The 15,493-nt window shown below is 36.4% G+C and overlaps 1 protein-coding gene across 5 annotated transcripts in view; it reads left to right on the top strand.

Annotated features, from left to right (window-relative positions):
• Window positions 1-15,493, top strand: part of CWF19L2 (CWF19 like cell cycle control factor 2) — a 151,962-nt gene that overhangs the window by 78,976 nt on the left and 57,493 nt on the right. For all 5 annotated transcript variants that reach the window (XM_046685613.1, XM_046685611.1, XM_046685608.1 and 2 more), the window contains exon 13: window positions 11,580-11,792. In XM_046685613.1, the coding sequence (XP_046541569.1) occupies window positions 11,580-11,792 (213 nt within the window). The remainder of the gene's footprint in view (window positions 1-11,579; window positions 11,793-15,493) is intronic.

The following is a 15,493-nucleotide window of genomic DNA, read 5'->3' as shown; positions in this document are numbered from 1 at the left end:
AAGCTTGTTCAAAGAAATAATAGCAGAGAAATTCCCAAGCCTAGGGAAGGAGATGGAAATCTATGTGGAAGAGGATACCAGATCTCCTAAATATGTCAATGTAAAAAGACATACTGCAAGGCATATAGTAGTGAAACTGGCAAAAGTGAGTGACAAAGAAAAAATACTAAGGACAGCAAGGAAGAAGAAAATAACCTACAAAGGAACCCGTATCAGGCTTTCAGCATATTTCTCTGCAGAAACCTTACAGGCTAGGAGAGACTGGAATGACATATTCAAATCTTTGAAGGTCAAAAATTTTCCGCCAAGAATACTCTATCCGGTGAAAATATCCTTCAGATATGATGGAGAAATAAAAACTTTCCCAGATAAACAAAAGCTAAGGGAGTTCATAGCCACAAGACCCCTGCTCTCTCCCCACCCCTGCCCAAGAAATCCTCGAGAAGGCCCTCATACCTGAAAACAAAAGAGAGAGAAAGGGGTTACAAAGCACAGAATAAGGAGATAAATAGGTAGACAAAATCAGAAATTTAGCTATAAATCAGAACAGGTTAGCAAATACTCAAGAATAGCATTAAAGATAAAGGGAAGGAAAACACCAAAAACAAAGATAGTGTTGTCATTTTAATCACAAACTCACAACACAAGATGGAATAAGATGTGAGAAAAACTTAGGAGGAGAAGAGGAAAGGAACTGAATTGGTTTAGTCTAAGGAAATAAGGGCCATCAGAAAATGGACTATCTTATCCATGAGATTTTGAATACAAACCTCACGGTAACCACTAAACAGAAAAGCAGAACAGAGACACAAATAATAAATAAGGAGAAAACAAAGAAACCCAACATAAAAAACTGCATAACTCAATTGATAGACCAAAATACACAGGACGAGAAACAAAGGAAATGCAGGAAAACTGGAAAACGAGTGGTAAAATGACAGCATTAAGCCCTCATGTATCGATAATCACCCTAAACGTAAATGGATTGAATTCTCCAATAAAAAGACACAGAGTGGAGAGATGGATTAAAGAACAAGACCCAACAGTATTCTGCCTCCAGGAAACACATCCCAGCTCCAATGGCAAACACAGGCTCATAGTGAAAGGATGGAAGATGATACTCCAAGCTAGTGGCAAACAGAAGAAAGCAGGTGTCACAATACTTTATCAGACAAAGTAGACTTCGAGATAAGACAGGTAAAGAGAGACAGAGGGGCAGTATATAATGATTAAGGGGACACTTCACCAAGAAGACGTAACACTTATAAATATCTATGCACCCAACACAGGATCACTAAAGTACATAAAGCAACCATTAACAAACCTAAAAGAACAGTATTAATAATAACGCAATAATAGTAGGGGACCTCAACAATCCACTCACATCAATGGATAGATCATCCAGACAGAAAACCAACAAGGAAACAGTGGAATTAAATGAAAAGCTAGACCATTGGACTTAATAGGGAGATATAGAACACTCTACCCAAAAAAATCAGAATACATTTTCATCTCAAATGGTGCAAGTTCATGAAGTTAATAGGTCACCCCAAAATTTCAGTCCAAAACCATCTTCTTCAAGACACAATATAATAAAACTCTAAAGTCAAAGAAAAATTTTAAAGCATCAAGAAAAAGAAAATTTCTTTCAGGCAAAGGAAGCTCTATAAGTCTATCAGTGGATTTCTCAGCAGAGACCTTTCAGGCCAGGAGAGAATGGGATGGTATATTCAGAGTGCTGAAAGAAAGAAACTGGCAACCAAGAATACTTTACCCGGCAAAGATGCCCTTCATAAATGAAGGTGAGATAAAGACTTTCCTAAAGAAACAAAACCTGAGAGAGTTCATCACCACTAGAACTGCCTTCAAAGAAATGCTGAAGGGAGTTGTTTAGGATGAAATGTAACATGAAAGCGTATGCTATATATAACACACTACTAAAGGTGAGTATATAATCAGATTCACAATGCCCTAATACTGTAATATGGTGATGTGTTAAGCACTTAACTCTAGTATAAAAGTTGAAGGACAGAAGTATTAAAAATAGCTGTAGCTACAATAATTTGTTAATAGATTCACAATATAAAAAGTAAAGTATGACATAAAAAACATAAAATGTTGGGGTTAGGGGAATAAAAGGGTAGAGTTTTCTGTGAGATCAAAGTTAAGTTGTTATTACCTGAATATTCACTACATAATTAATGAAAAGAGAACAATCAAAAATATCTTGACAAAAAAAGGAAATGTGCATCTATTATCATACTGTATATATGCATCTTAGAGTATGGATGATAGTGTATTAATTATGATTTCTTAGAAGATAATAGGTATATAGTAACTTCTTTTTGGAAGTTTATTCCTTCAAAATCATAGAACTAAAGAATATTCGATTCCAGAAAGGGGTTTTACTAATCTTGCTTAACCTTCTACATTTTACTGATGAGGAAACTAAGAGAATTAAATGGCTTATGCAAGGCTAAGTAACTCTTCCAAGTTCCCACAGTTAATGAGTTTCAAAAGCCAGCACCAGAAGCCTCAACTTTTAACTCCCAGTCCAGCTTTTTTCATTAAACAGTATTGCCTTTCAAATGACTCAGGTTAATGGATAGTTGTTGATTGTTGCCTAAATTTAATTGTCTTTGTACAATTTCAGTGTGTCATTTATTGGTATTTGGGAATAAGTGGTGTGTGTTTTGCTCTTTCTTAAAATACATTCTATTGACTCCAACATTCTTTAAATATAAACTCTTCCGTTTAAAATCTAAGACGTCAGTGTTTCCTTGACAACGTAAACTTAGGCACATCTTTATGAGATCTATATACGTCTTTCCTCATTAATTTTGTTAGCACCGTGGGCAGTAATTTTATTCTTTTTGTACTTATAGTGCATTAAAAATGGACTGGAGGGGAGGGAAAATGGAAAGTACAAGAGAAGAGTAGGAAGGGAGAGAAAGACTCAAAGTAATTAGATTGTAAGAAAATGATGATTTTATTGTCTAATAAAAGATGCTTGTGTTTCTATTGGTTTTATTTTTTCTGAATTCGTAACACTTAAAGCTTGATCTATTTTCTGATGGAAGTAGTCTTTACGATACAAAGTATGTATTTTCATAATATGTACTAGAACCTAAATTCTTTATTTTTTTATTTTTAGTAAATTGTAATATTAATAGCAAATCTTGAGAGATTAAGTGACATACCTTTCTTAAAGACATGATTAGAGGAAGGTAAGAAATGTCGAAATTGCCAACTCATTGCAGCATCCTTTGATTATTGCAGTTCTCATGATTGCCATTTCCATTCTCAAAGTAGCCATTTCCATTCTCACGGACTTTCATTGATATGGCATGAAATTCACTTCGGAAGAGGGTAATCCAAGAGTGTGAAATCAAGTATATTTTCCTGTGACATCCTCTAAAGAAAATTTGACATTTGGGTGTCATAAAATGATGCAAGTGATATTTTGCTTTTACATGGAACTGAATAAAATAAATTTTGATTTAGTTTGTTCATTTTCTAAAAGATGTAGGCTGGAATCCAGTCCAAGCTGCTTAACGAAATAGTTTTTCTGAACATCGCTTACGATGGGAAGACCAGAAAAATAATTCGTTTGACATTCTTTAGTTCAGGTCCCATTTCCTTTTATATGGTAAAATATACATAACATAAAATTTAACATTGTAACCACTTTTAAGTGTACAATTCAGTGACATGAAGTATATTCACAATGTTGTGCAACCATCACCACTATCCATTTCCAGAATTTTTTCATCATCCCAAACAGAAGGTCTGTACCCATGAAACAATAACTTCCCTTCCCACCCCTGTATCTCCCTTAGCCTCTGTTGATGTCTATTCTCTTTTTGTCTCTATATATTTACCTATTCTAGGTACCTCATAAACAGAATCATACAATATTTGTCTTTTTGTGTCTGGCTTATTTCACTTAGTATAATGTTTTCGTGGTTCCTTGCCTGGTGGGGTGATCCAAACCTTCGTTCTGAAGGTCTAGGCCACTTCTTAGCAGTTCTGCCTTAAGTGAGTTGTTGTAGCTTATTATTGACTTTAATTGTACGCTGTGAGAATACTAAGAGGTGCCCTAAAAGATCTCCTCCATTCAAGATATATTTCCCCTTACCTCTACTGTTTAGTAGCATCCCAGTTTGCCCTTGATAGAATCAATCAGTCTAGCCAGTACTGTAACTCTCTTCTTTGCCTTTTGATTCATTCAGTGGAATGAGGAGCCAGAGTGGCCAGGTGGCAGTCTCAACTTCAAGTTCAATGAGTTGTTGTTATATCCCTTGGTTTCAGAAATATTCCTCCCCTTTGGAATTAAGATCTCTAGACCAGTAGTGACTAAAGTCACAGGGATGGGAAGCAGAAATTTTGCTAGTGTATCAAAAACAGCAGTGGTGAGATGGGTCACTCCTAGTTTTTGTCCATAGGTACCTAGACCTGTGAATCCTGGTTATGGGAGAGATAGCATCATAGTTTGGATGCTGATTTAGAGCCCATACTGCATCCTGGAGGGCTTGCCCTAGCCCCACAAGATGTCACCTAGCCAGCACTTGTAATTTAATTGTGAAAAGGCCAGTGCACTGTTCTATCAAGCCAGCTAGTTCTGGATGATGGGGAGCACAGTGAATTAAATGGGAGTGGACCATTGCCTGGTGGTCATCATTGCATGGTGAATTCAATGGGCATGGACCTATGAAGGCAATGGCCATGGACCCATTGCTGCATTTCATTTGCTGTGAAATTAGTTTTTAGATCAGAAGCGTGTCTGTGATACCATGATGATGTAAGTCCAGAGATGGTAGTTTTGGCAGAAGCATTGCATGCAAGGGAGGCAAATCTGTATTCAGAGTAAATTTCTATTCCAGTAGGAACAAAGTGTTGCCTCTTCCATGATGGAAGCAGTCCAGTGTACCCAACCTGCTACCGGCTAGCTGGCTGATTCCCCTGAGGAGTGGTACCAAATCAGGGGTTCATTGTTGATCTCTTTTTGTGGCAGATTGGGTACTCTGAGTGGCTGTGGCCAGATCAGCTTTGATGAGTAGAAGTTCATGTTGCTGAGCCCACACATGACTTCCATCCCTGCATGACCTCTTTGTTCATAAGCTCATTGGGACAATGGTAGCAGTGGCTAGTAACAAAAGTGTTTTTACATGAGTGACACATATCTTTGTAGTCTATCCATTTGGAGAGGTCTTTCCACATACCTCTTTCTTATACCTCCTTATACGAATTCTCTGATTGTGTTCCATCCAGGTCCCTGACCATCCAACCAAACCATTAACCAAGAATCAGTTAGACTTGTACCTCTGACCATCCCTCCCTCCAGGCAAAATGAACAACCAGATGCACTGCTCAAAGATCTTCTTGCTGAGAGGATTTCCCTTCACTACTGTCTTTCAGTGCCATCCCAGAGTGGAGTTCTAGTGTGTTGCAGCTGTCCACTTTTGGGTGGTGCCTCTGTATCATGCACAACTGTGTGTTTATTTAAAAAATGTTAATGTATAACTTATATTTAAAATTTTATAGCTTTTTTTTGAGATCCGGGATCTGGTCAGTGTTTTGTGCATTGTGTTTGGTTATTATGTCTTCACAATATTAGAATCCCAAGACCACCCTCAATTTTGACACCAGCTGCCAGTTCAGGGCTCCCCGGGGCCACCCTCAGGTTTGATATTTCACTACAAGGACTCACAGAATTCACTAAAAGCTGTTATATACACAGTTAAGGTTTATGACAGTGAAGTCAGCAAAGGGAAGAGGTGCATGGAGCTGAGTCTAGGAGAATTCCAACTGTGAAACTTCCATTTGTTCTCTCCCAGTGAGTTGTGGACAGCACTAACTTCTCTTAGCAATAATGTGTGCAATACGCACAGTGTATTGCCAACTAGTTGAAGCCCCTCCAAGCCTTGGTGTGCAGAGTTTTTATTAGGTTTTGGTCACATAGACATGGTTGATTACCTATGTGGATGACCTTAGTTTCCAGCCCCTTCTGAGGTGGAGCTGATACTGCATGGCTCAGAGACCCCACCGTAAATCACAGTGTTAGCATAGACTATCTGGTGTGGCCCAAGGTGCCGGTAAACGAAGCCACTCTTACCAGGCAGGACATTCCAAGGGTTTAAAGATTACTTTCCAGGAGCAGAGGGAAGAATCCAGACCTTTCTTTGGGTAAAGTTAATTCTTTTTTTTTTTTTTAAACAGCTTTATTGTGACATGATTTGCATACCATACAATTCACCCAGTTAAAGTGGACAAGTCAGTGGTTTTTAGTTTATTCACAGATGTGTTAACGATCACCACAGTAAATTTTAGAACACTTTTCTCACCACGAGAAGAAACTCTATGACATTTAACTGTCACTCCCTAATCCTCTCAGCCTTCCTCTGTCCCCAGACTTATGCAGCTGGGAATCTATTTTCTGTTTTCAGATATTTTCCTGATCTGGATATTTCATGTGTATGATAGTGGTTTTTGTGATTGGCTTCTTTCACTTAGCATAATGTTTTCATAGTTTATCCATGTTGTAACAAGTGTCAGTACTTCATTTCTTTTCTTTTTTTTTTTTTTTTTGGTGAAGCTTAGCCCTGAGCTAACGTCTGCCGCCAGTTCTCCCTTTTGCTGAGGAAGATTGGCCCTGAGCTAACACCCATGCCCACCTTCCTCTACTTTATACGTGGGACACCTGCCACAGCATGGCTTGATAAGTAGTGCATATGTCTGCGCCCGGGATCCAAACCAGCAAACTCTGGGCCACCAAAGCAGAGCGTGTGTACTTAACCATTATGCCACCAGGCAGGCCTAGTACTTCATTTTTTTTTTATAGTCAAATAATATTCCACTGTATGGATCATACACATTTTGTTGTTCTGTTCATCAGTTGATGGCATTTGGATTGTGTCCATCTTTTGGCTCTTATGAATAATGCTGCTGTAAAGATTCATGTATGAGTTTTTGTTAGACATATGTTTTCATATTTCTTGGGTATATATATACCTAGAAGTGGAATTGTGGGTCATATAGTAACCCATATGTTTAATTATTAATTAATCTATGTTTAATTGCTTAAGAAACTACTAGACTGTTTTCTAAGGCAGCTGCACCATCTTACATTTCACCAGTGGTGTATGAGGGTTCCAGTTTTGCCACATCCTTGACAATACTTGTTTTTGTCTGACTATTTGATTCTTGCCATCCTAGTGAGCGACAAATGGTAACTTCGTTGTAGTTTTGATTTGCATTTACCTGTGCTTATTGGCCATTTGTATATCTTTCTTGGAGAAATGTGTGTTTAGACCCTTTGCCCATTTTTTAATCGAGTTGCTTGTTTTTTTTGTTGTTGAGTTGTAGTTCTTTATATATTCTGGATGTAAGTCCCTTATCAGGTACGTGATTTGCAAATATCTTCTCCCATTCTCTGGGCTGCCTTTTCACCCTGTTGATGGTGTCCATTGGTGCGCAAAAGTTTTTAAGTTTGGTGCAGTTCAACGTACTAATTTTTCTTTGTGCCTCTGCTTTTGTTGTCACAACCAAGAAATAATTGCCAAATTCAGTGTCATGAAGCTTTTTCTCCTATGATTTCTTTCAAGAGTTTTAAAGTTTTAACTTTTTCGTTTAGGTCTGTGATCCATTTTGAGTTAATTTTTGTATATAGTGTAAAGTGAGGGTCTAACTTCATCGTTTTGGGGTGTGGATATGCAGTTTAACCAGCACTATTTGTTTAAAAGACTGTCATTTCCTTACTCAGAGTTCTTGGCACCCTTATTGAAAATCATTTGACCATATATGAGAGGGTTATTTCTGGGGTCCCTATTCTATTCCATTGGTCTCTATGTCTGTCTGTATGCCAATATCACACTGTTTTGGTTACTGTAGCTTTGTAGTAAGTTTTAAATTCAGGAAGTGTGAGACCTCCAACTTTTTTCTTCTTCAAGATTGTTTTGGCTAGTTGTAGTCCCTTGAGATTCCATACGAATTTTAGGATGGAATTTTTATTTTTGCAAAAAAAATCACTGGGATTTTGATAGGCATTGCATTGAGTTTAGTAGATCACTTTGGGTAGTATTGACATCTTCCCTCCTTTTATCTTTTATTTTTGATGAGAAAGACCAGCCCTGAGCGAACATCTGTGCCAATCTTCCTCTATTTTGTATGTGGGAGATGCCACCACAGCATGGCTTGATGAGCAGTGCATAGATCTGCACCCGGGATCCGAACCTGCGACCCGGAGCCACCAAAGCCAGGTGTGCGGACTTAACCACTATGCCACCGGGCTGGCCCCCCTCCTTTTATCTTATTTGTTTTAATGTTATAACCACTTTACCACATTTTTCTGATTTATTTGGAAACGAGATTCTCAAAGTTTTAAAATTTATTATGTACCATCTTGAGCTTATACCATATCATTAGGTTTTTAAGGACTCTATCTAAATAATGAAGAGGCATATTTTCATGGCTGTTTTCTTTCTTCGTCTCTTTTCCTTCAGCAATTTTTTTCACTTTTGCCCCTCCTAGACTTACTATATTCTCTACTTTCTCTTAACAGTCTGTCAATTAAAAAAATGTTGATTATTATTGCCAAATATAGGAACATGGTGGGCTGAAGGTCAGATAAATTAAAATAATTTGGATTAAACCCCAAAGAGGAGATAAAGGGGAAGATGCAAATAATTAGAGAGTATAGGAGGAGGGAATTATAGTTATTGTTCTTGGATAGATGAGTACCATATTTCAGTTGTGTTGAGGAATCATTCAGAGTTAATTGGTGAGACTATACTCTATTTAAGTCAAACACTATATAAATGCAAATTCAGCAGCATCCATGGAACATTGATTTAAAAAACAGAAATATCTTCCATGTACAAAATATTTTACTTGAATTGACTATATTCCCTGGTCAATTAGGAACTGATTTTTGTGTGTGTGTGAGGAAGATTGGCCCTGAGCTAACATATGTTGCCAATCTTCCTCTTTTTGCTTGAGGAAGATTGTCCCTGAGCTAACTTCTGTGCCAATCTTCCTCTATTTTATATGTGGGATGCTGCCACAGCATGGCTTGATGTATGTCTGCGCCTGGGATCTAAACCTACGAACCCCGGGCTGCTGAAGCAAAGTGCGTGAACTTAACTACTATGCCACTGGGCCAGCCCCAGTTATGAACTGATTTTTAATAAGTGTTTTTATAGTAATATATCATATGAAGACACAGGTATATATAGAAGTGTATATTCTGCTCCTACTAATATATTTTAGAACATAAATACCTATTAGGTATTTATGTTCTCTTGGAGAGATACCTTAAGTCAATTGGGTATATTTATTCCAGATGAAATTTAAGTTTTCTTCTGATTCTCTATTCTTCTTCAAAGGCTATATTCAAAATATACCCTTTCTGTGTTAAAGATGGTTTTCCTAAGTGAGAGAGGCTCACTATGTACCAGGTACTGTTCAATTTTATAGTCAGATCAACCTATGTTTGATTCCTCATTCTCTCTCATAATAGCTATGGGGTTTTGGTTAAGTTATTTAGTCTCTCTTAGCCTCGGTTTTTTAATCTGTCAAGTGAGAATGACAATTCCCATGTTGGAGGGATATTCGGATGAGAGATGACTTAAAGGTTTTATTAATACTTAGCATGTAGTTGGTTACTATCATGAAAAAGATTAGTGACCTCTTCTGATATTTTTCAAAATGTAATATGTTATAGTTGAGATAAAGGTCTGAAGTTAAAATAATAATTTGTAAGTCAGGGCAGTTCACTAAATAGACCACCTGAAAGAATAGAAATATATACAAAGATTAATATTGAGAAAAAGAAGTTAAAAGAAGCTAATGTGCTCTGAGAAATACCTTACTAAAAATAATGTTTTCTATCTGATTCTATCAATAATGACATTTTAGAAATTTTCTTCCATTCACATTCTGTTTCTTTTCTTTTTCTAGTTTTTTAAGGTGGAAGTTGACATCACTGATTTGAGGCCTTTCTTGTTTTCTAGTATAGGTATTTAGTGTTATAATTGTCCCTCTGAGTTCTGCTTTAGCTACATCCCACAAATTCTCATACATTGTATTTTTGTTTTATTGCATTTCAAAATATTTTCTAATTTTCTTTTTAAATTTTTTGTTGATCCATGGGTTATTTGGAAATGTGGTATTTCATTTCCAAATACTTGGCAGTTTTCCAAATATATTTCTGCTATGACTTCTGGTTTAATGCCATTGTGTTCAGTGCACATACGTTATGTTACTTGAATGTTTTTTGAGACTTGTGTTATATCCAAGAATGTCATCTATTTGGTAAGTGTTCTATGTACACTTGAGAAGAATGTGTATTCTGCTGACGTTGGTTAGAATATCTGTCAGTGTCAGCTCAGGTTGGTTGATAGTTTGTCTTCTGTATGCCTATTGATTTTCTACTTGTTCTATCAATTTTTAGAGAGTGATAATTAAATGTCTGACTACAGTTGTGGATTTGTCTATTTCTCCTGCAGTTCTATCAACTTTTGCTTCATATATTTTGAAACTATTATTAGATACATAAAATTTAAGATTTTATTTCCTGTTGATGATTTGACTTTTATCATTATGAAATGACCTCCTTTATTCTTCCTAATACTCTTTGCTTTGAGATCTACTTCAACTGACGTGAATAGAGCCACTCCAGCTTTCTTCAAATCTTTTAAAATGTCTGCTAAGATCTAACCATCTTGTTATTGCTTTGTATTTGATAATAAAGAAAAATAGTTATCTTTTTGGTCCTTAGTAGACTAAGTAGAACTTAGAACTTAGTCTAATGGAAGAAAAACACAGGTTAATGAGCAATTATACAGTGTGGTCATCATGAGACTGATGGGAGTACAGTACTGGAGGAGCTTGGAAGATGTAGGAAAGTTCTTTCATGGAGGTGACAACTAAATCTAAGCCTCAGATTGAAAAATGAGTTGGAGTAGAAAGGCAAAATTGGAGGCAAAATTAGTCAGAGAACAGTATGTGCAAAGCATGAAGATAACAGTAGTTTTGGGGACTGAAACTAGGGTGGCTCGAGCATAGAGTTTGAGTAGGGTTGTGATCAGGTGTAATTGGAGAGTTCATCAATGCCAGATGATGAAGAGAATTGTAATAGTAATTAACAGTGGCTCACATTTGTGAGTGCTTACTGTGTGATTGAGATAACCCTATTAGATAATATTGTTCTAACCATTGTAAAATGAGGAAATTAAGTATAGAGAGAACACAGAGAGATTAAATAACTTGCCCGAGGTTATACAGACAGGAGCTGGAATTTTACTGTGTCATCCTGACTGTAGAATGCAAGCTTTTAACCACTGTGCCTTTCTGTGTCTGTGATGTAGTAGGCCAGACTAGAGTTTGAACTTGATCCTGTTCACAATGTGGAACTCTTTAAGGATTTTAAGCAGGGACATAAATAAAATAAGGAAATACTGTTTGTATTTTCTGTTTTTAAAAGCATCGCCCTGCCTACAGGTATGACTTAGTATACTACAGTACAATAAAATCTTTACTACTGCCTTCTACTCCCCACTACTCTTATTTTGGTTTTTCAGTTTATGGGAAAAACAGATGGAGACTATTATACTCTGGATGACATGTTCGTCTCCAAAGCAGCTGAGAAAGAACGTTTTGGTGAAGAGGAAGAGAATCAGAGGAAAAAAGCTATTGCTGAGCACCAGAGTCTTGCTGCACAAATGGAAAAGTGTCTGTATTGTTTTGACAGCTCTCAGTTTCCCAAGCACCTTATTGTTGCAATAGGTGTTAAGGTAAGAAATATAACATTTATTGCCCTAAAAAAGTGATTTAGTGGTATATGTGGATTTGCCTCTTTCTTCATACTCTTAATAAGATTCCTAAGGAATCTGTCTTCTCTTATTCTGTGTTTCAAATATTTTTCTTTCCTAAGTTCCCATGATTCTTAGAATCTTCTTTAGAGTGAGTATAAATATTTAAATGACATGAAGCTCACATTTTGCATGATTCTACTTTTTAGAGAGCATTGGTTAGTGGTTACGGCGCTGGATTTTGGAGCCAGACTAGCTGGATTCAAATTCTGGCTCTGCCATTTACCAGCTATGTGACCTTATTTTCATGACAGCACCTGATTCTCAGTATTAAAATCACTTCAAAGATACTCAATCTAAAGTAGCTTCTGCTTCTTTCCTTACTTTCTCATAGAACCTATTTGTTTTTTCATAGAATAGCTCGTAATTTGAAGAAGTTTATTGTATTTTGTTTTACTTGTTTATTGGGTCTCTGTCCCAATAGTCTGTATGTTCCATGAGGACATAGATAACTTACTCATCATGGTATACCAAGCATCTGTTCTGTTGTATACCAAGCATGTATGTTCACAGTCACTTATTTCAATAAATATCAATTATAGCTTATTTAATAGTCACTAGTAATAGTCATTTATTTCAATAAATATTTGGTGATTTAATTCTTATATTAAGTAAATAATTATTGTGTACCTGATATATACTGGACCCTAGTTAGTCACTAGGGAAAAGTAGAGACTCAGGTATGTGTGGAACTTGTATTTTAGTGAAATAGGGCAGAAAGTAAACAAGGTAGTAATTGTTCTGATTTAAGAAAGTGTTAATGTCATAAAGCAAATAAAGTGAGGAAATGGGATAAAATGATGGGAGAGTATTTTTTGAAGAGATAGTCTAGAAGGCTTCTCTGAGGAGGTGTTTTAGTAAAGATATGAAAGATGGAAGGGATATGCAACATGAAGATATGAATGAATAATGTTTTAGGAAGGGGCATCAGTGAATGAAAAGCCTTGAGGAAGAAGTGAGCTTTAGCATTCATGGAACAGAAAGACCAGTGTAGCTGAAGTGGAGTGAGTGAGAAAAGTGATAGGAGAGAAAGTTGAGTGAATGAATGCTAGTTTCAGGAACTACTAGTTTGAGGGATATACATATATATATTTATTTATTTGTTGTGTATGCAAACACACACAATCATGTGTACACACACTTTTGTATCCAAAGAATTGGCTTTTCCATTCTAATTCTAGTCTTTAATATCTTTAGGTCATTGAGACAGTCAGTTTATCAGTTTGAATTTTGGTTTCTTTGACTTTATTTCCTTACCCTTCTTTTTCTTCTCCTTTCTTTCCCTTCATACTTTAGCAAAAAGGTAATGTAAAAATTCTGTTCAAAATTTAATCAATTAAGGAAAAAATACACACCTTAACCAGTTATTTGTATTTTTCTCCATTCTTTTCCAGACCTTTACATAAGCATTTACATTTTTATAATTCTGACGTTATGTATAAATATTTCATTCTCCTTTAGTCTTATCCTACCTTTAAGAAATGTAAAAATAAATGTGAAGTAATACTTAAATTTCTCCTACAATGCCTTAGGAGAAGTTTGGATTATTTTCAATGACTTCATTGTCTTTAGTGCTCTGAAGAAGACAGGCTGGGTCCAGGGAGGCACAGAGGTGTTAAGTGTATAAACCTTTTGTTAGCCTCCTGCTTTATAGGCTGCATCCCAAAGTTGGCATTTCTCAATTCACTGGCCACAGGAAACCATTAGTCAATAATAGACATTTCTGTTTCTGCAACTGGTACTACTCTCATACATTCCTTTTCCCTTCCCAGTTTTCCTCTTCTGCTGTGAGGTAATCTACGTTTTCCAATTAGTCATTTCTTTTTTTTTTTTTTTAAGGAAGATTAGCTCTGAGCTAACTGCCACCAATCCTCCTCTTTTTGCTGAGGAAACCTGGCCCTGAGCTAACATCTGTGCCCATCTTCCTCTGCTTTATGTGTGGGATGCCTACCACAGCATGGGTTGTCAAGTGGTGCCATGTCTGCACCCGGCATCTGAACCGGCGAACCCCGGGCCACTAAAGTGGAACGTGTGCACTTAACCTCTGTGCCACTGGGGAAGCCCCTCCAATTAGTCATTTCTAATGGTATTAAATTCTTCTCTTTGCCCTCAACTTACTGAGAGTTGGCTGATCTCTTTCTTCCCTCTTGAACTCGTCCTTTTGGTCTGGATTCATTTTGAAACCGTTTGAGTCTCTCCTTTCTCCACCTATGCTTTAATATGCTATCTTTGCTGTAGAAACTACCATCTGCCATCAGCCTTTCATCTGTGAATATTTTAATGTAGAAATATTTGAAATATTGATTACAAGGAATTCATCAATTTCCAACAATATCTGAATGCCTGTCCCATCCATTGTAGCTAATAGGTTATTTTATTAATCTGAATAAACAATAACAGATTATTCCTTTTAGTTATTACCTAAGTTAATCATATGATTATGAGTTTCTAGGGAATTATTTTGCTGTTGAACGGAAATAATAAGCAATATTTCAAAGCAATTCAGTAATTCTTACTCAGCTTGAATTTCTAATATTTAAAGTTAATATCTTAAATCCAAATGTGTTAATGAAACTATATTAGTAGTCATTGGAGTCAGACAGTTAATTGGGGCTGGCCTGATAGCGTCGTGGTTAAGTTCATGTGCTCTACTTTGGCACCCTGTGGTTTGCGAGTTCAGATCCCAGGTACAGAACTACACCTGCCTTATCAAGCCATGCTGTGGTGGTGCCCCACGTACAAAATGGGGCAAGACTGGCACAGATGTTTGCTCAGCGACAATCTTCCTCAAGCAAAAAGAGGAAGATTGGCAACAGATGGTAACTCAGAGCCAATCTTCCTCACACAAAAAAAAGAAAAAAAAAGAGACAGTTAAACAACTTTGTAACTTTCTAGTCATCAGCTATGCCTGCCTTCTCCCTCCTTTTTAAAATAAAAGTCATCTATCCACCTCCTTGTCTTAACACTGTGCTTTTTTGAAAAAAAGACTTTTTTAGAACAGTTTTAGATTTATAGGAAAATTGAGAATGCAGTTCCATATACCCCACACACAGTTTCCTCTATTCTTAGCATCTTACATTAGTCTAGTAAGTTTGTTACTATTTATGAATCAGTACTGGTACTGTTTTTAATTGTGTATATGATTGTGATTTTACTGTAAATTTAGGTAAATATCCATATCGACTCCTACTTTGTCCTCTCTCAGTGAAATTTAAAAAATTTGCATTGTTTTGTTAAATAAATAAATATTGTCTGCCGTTAAATTTTCTCTAGCTAAAACCTTACAAAAAATAATAGAAAACAAGATCAAGCCTCTTCGCAGAATATTATTTATGCTTCTCATGAACACTCTTTGCTCACAACATACATACTAATTAACCTTTTTTTTAAGACAGTTTATGTATAATGGAGAAACAGCACCAGCTTATAGGTAATACATATGTATAAATAAACAGAACTTAACCAGAGCAGTAAAGCCATACAGAGGTCATTTTCTTTCTCTCTTAATTAGGTTAATTCTGTTTGCTCAGCCAGTAGCAAAAGGAAGGCCCAATTAATAGGCATATCTATCATTACCAGGCCATGTATCTTTTTATTCTTGCAAAAATTGTGTTATTTCAAGG

This window comes from Equus quagga, chromosome 14, assembly GCF_021613505.1.
Source record: "Equus quagga isolate Etosha38 chromosome 14, UCLA_HA_Equagga_1.0, whole genome shotgun sequence".
Lineage (NCBI taxonomy): Eukaryota > Metazoa > Chordata > Mammalia > Perissodactyla > Equidae > Equus > Equus quagga.
Note: the sequence above shows the minus strand (reverse complement) of the source record. Positions and strands in the feature narration are given on the sequence as shown.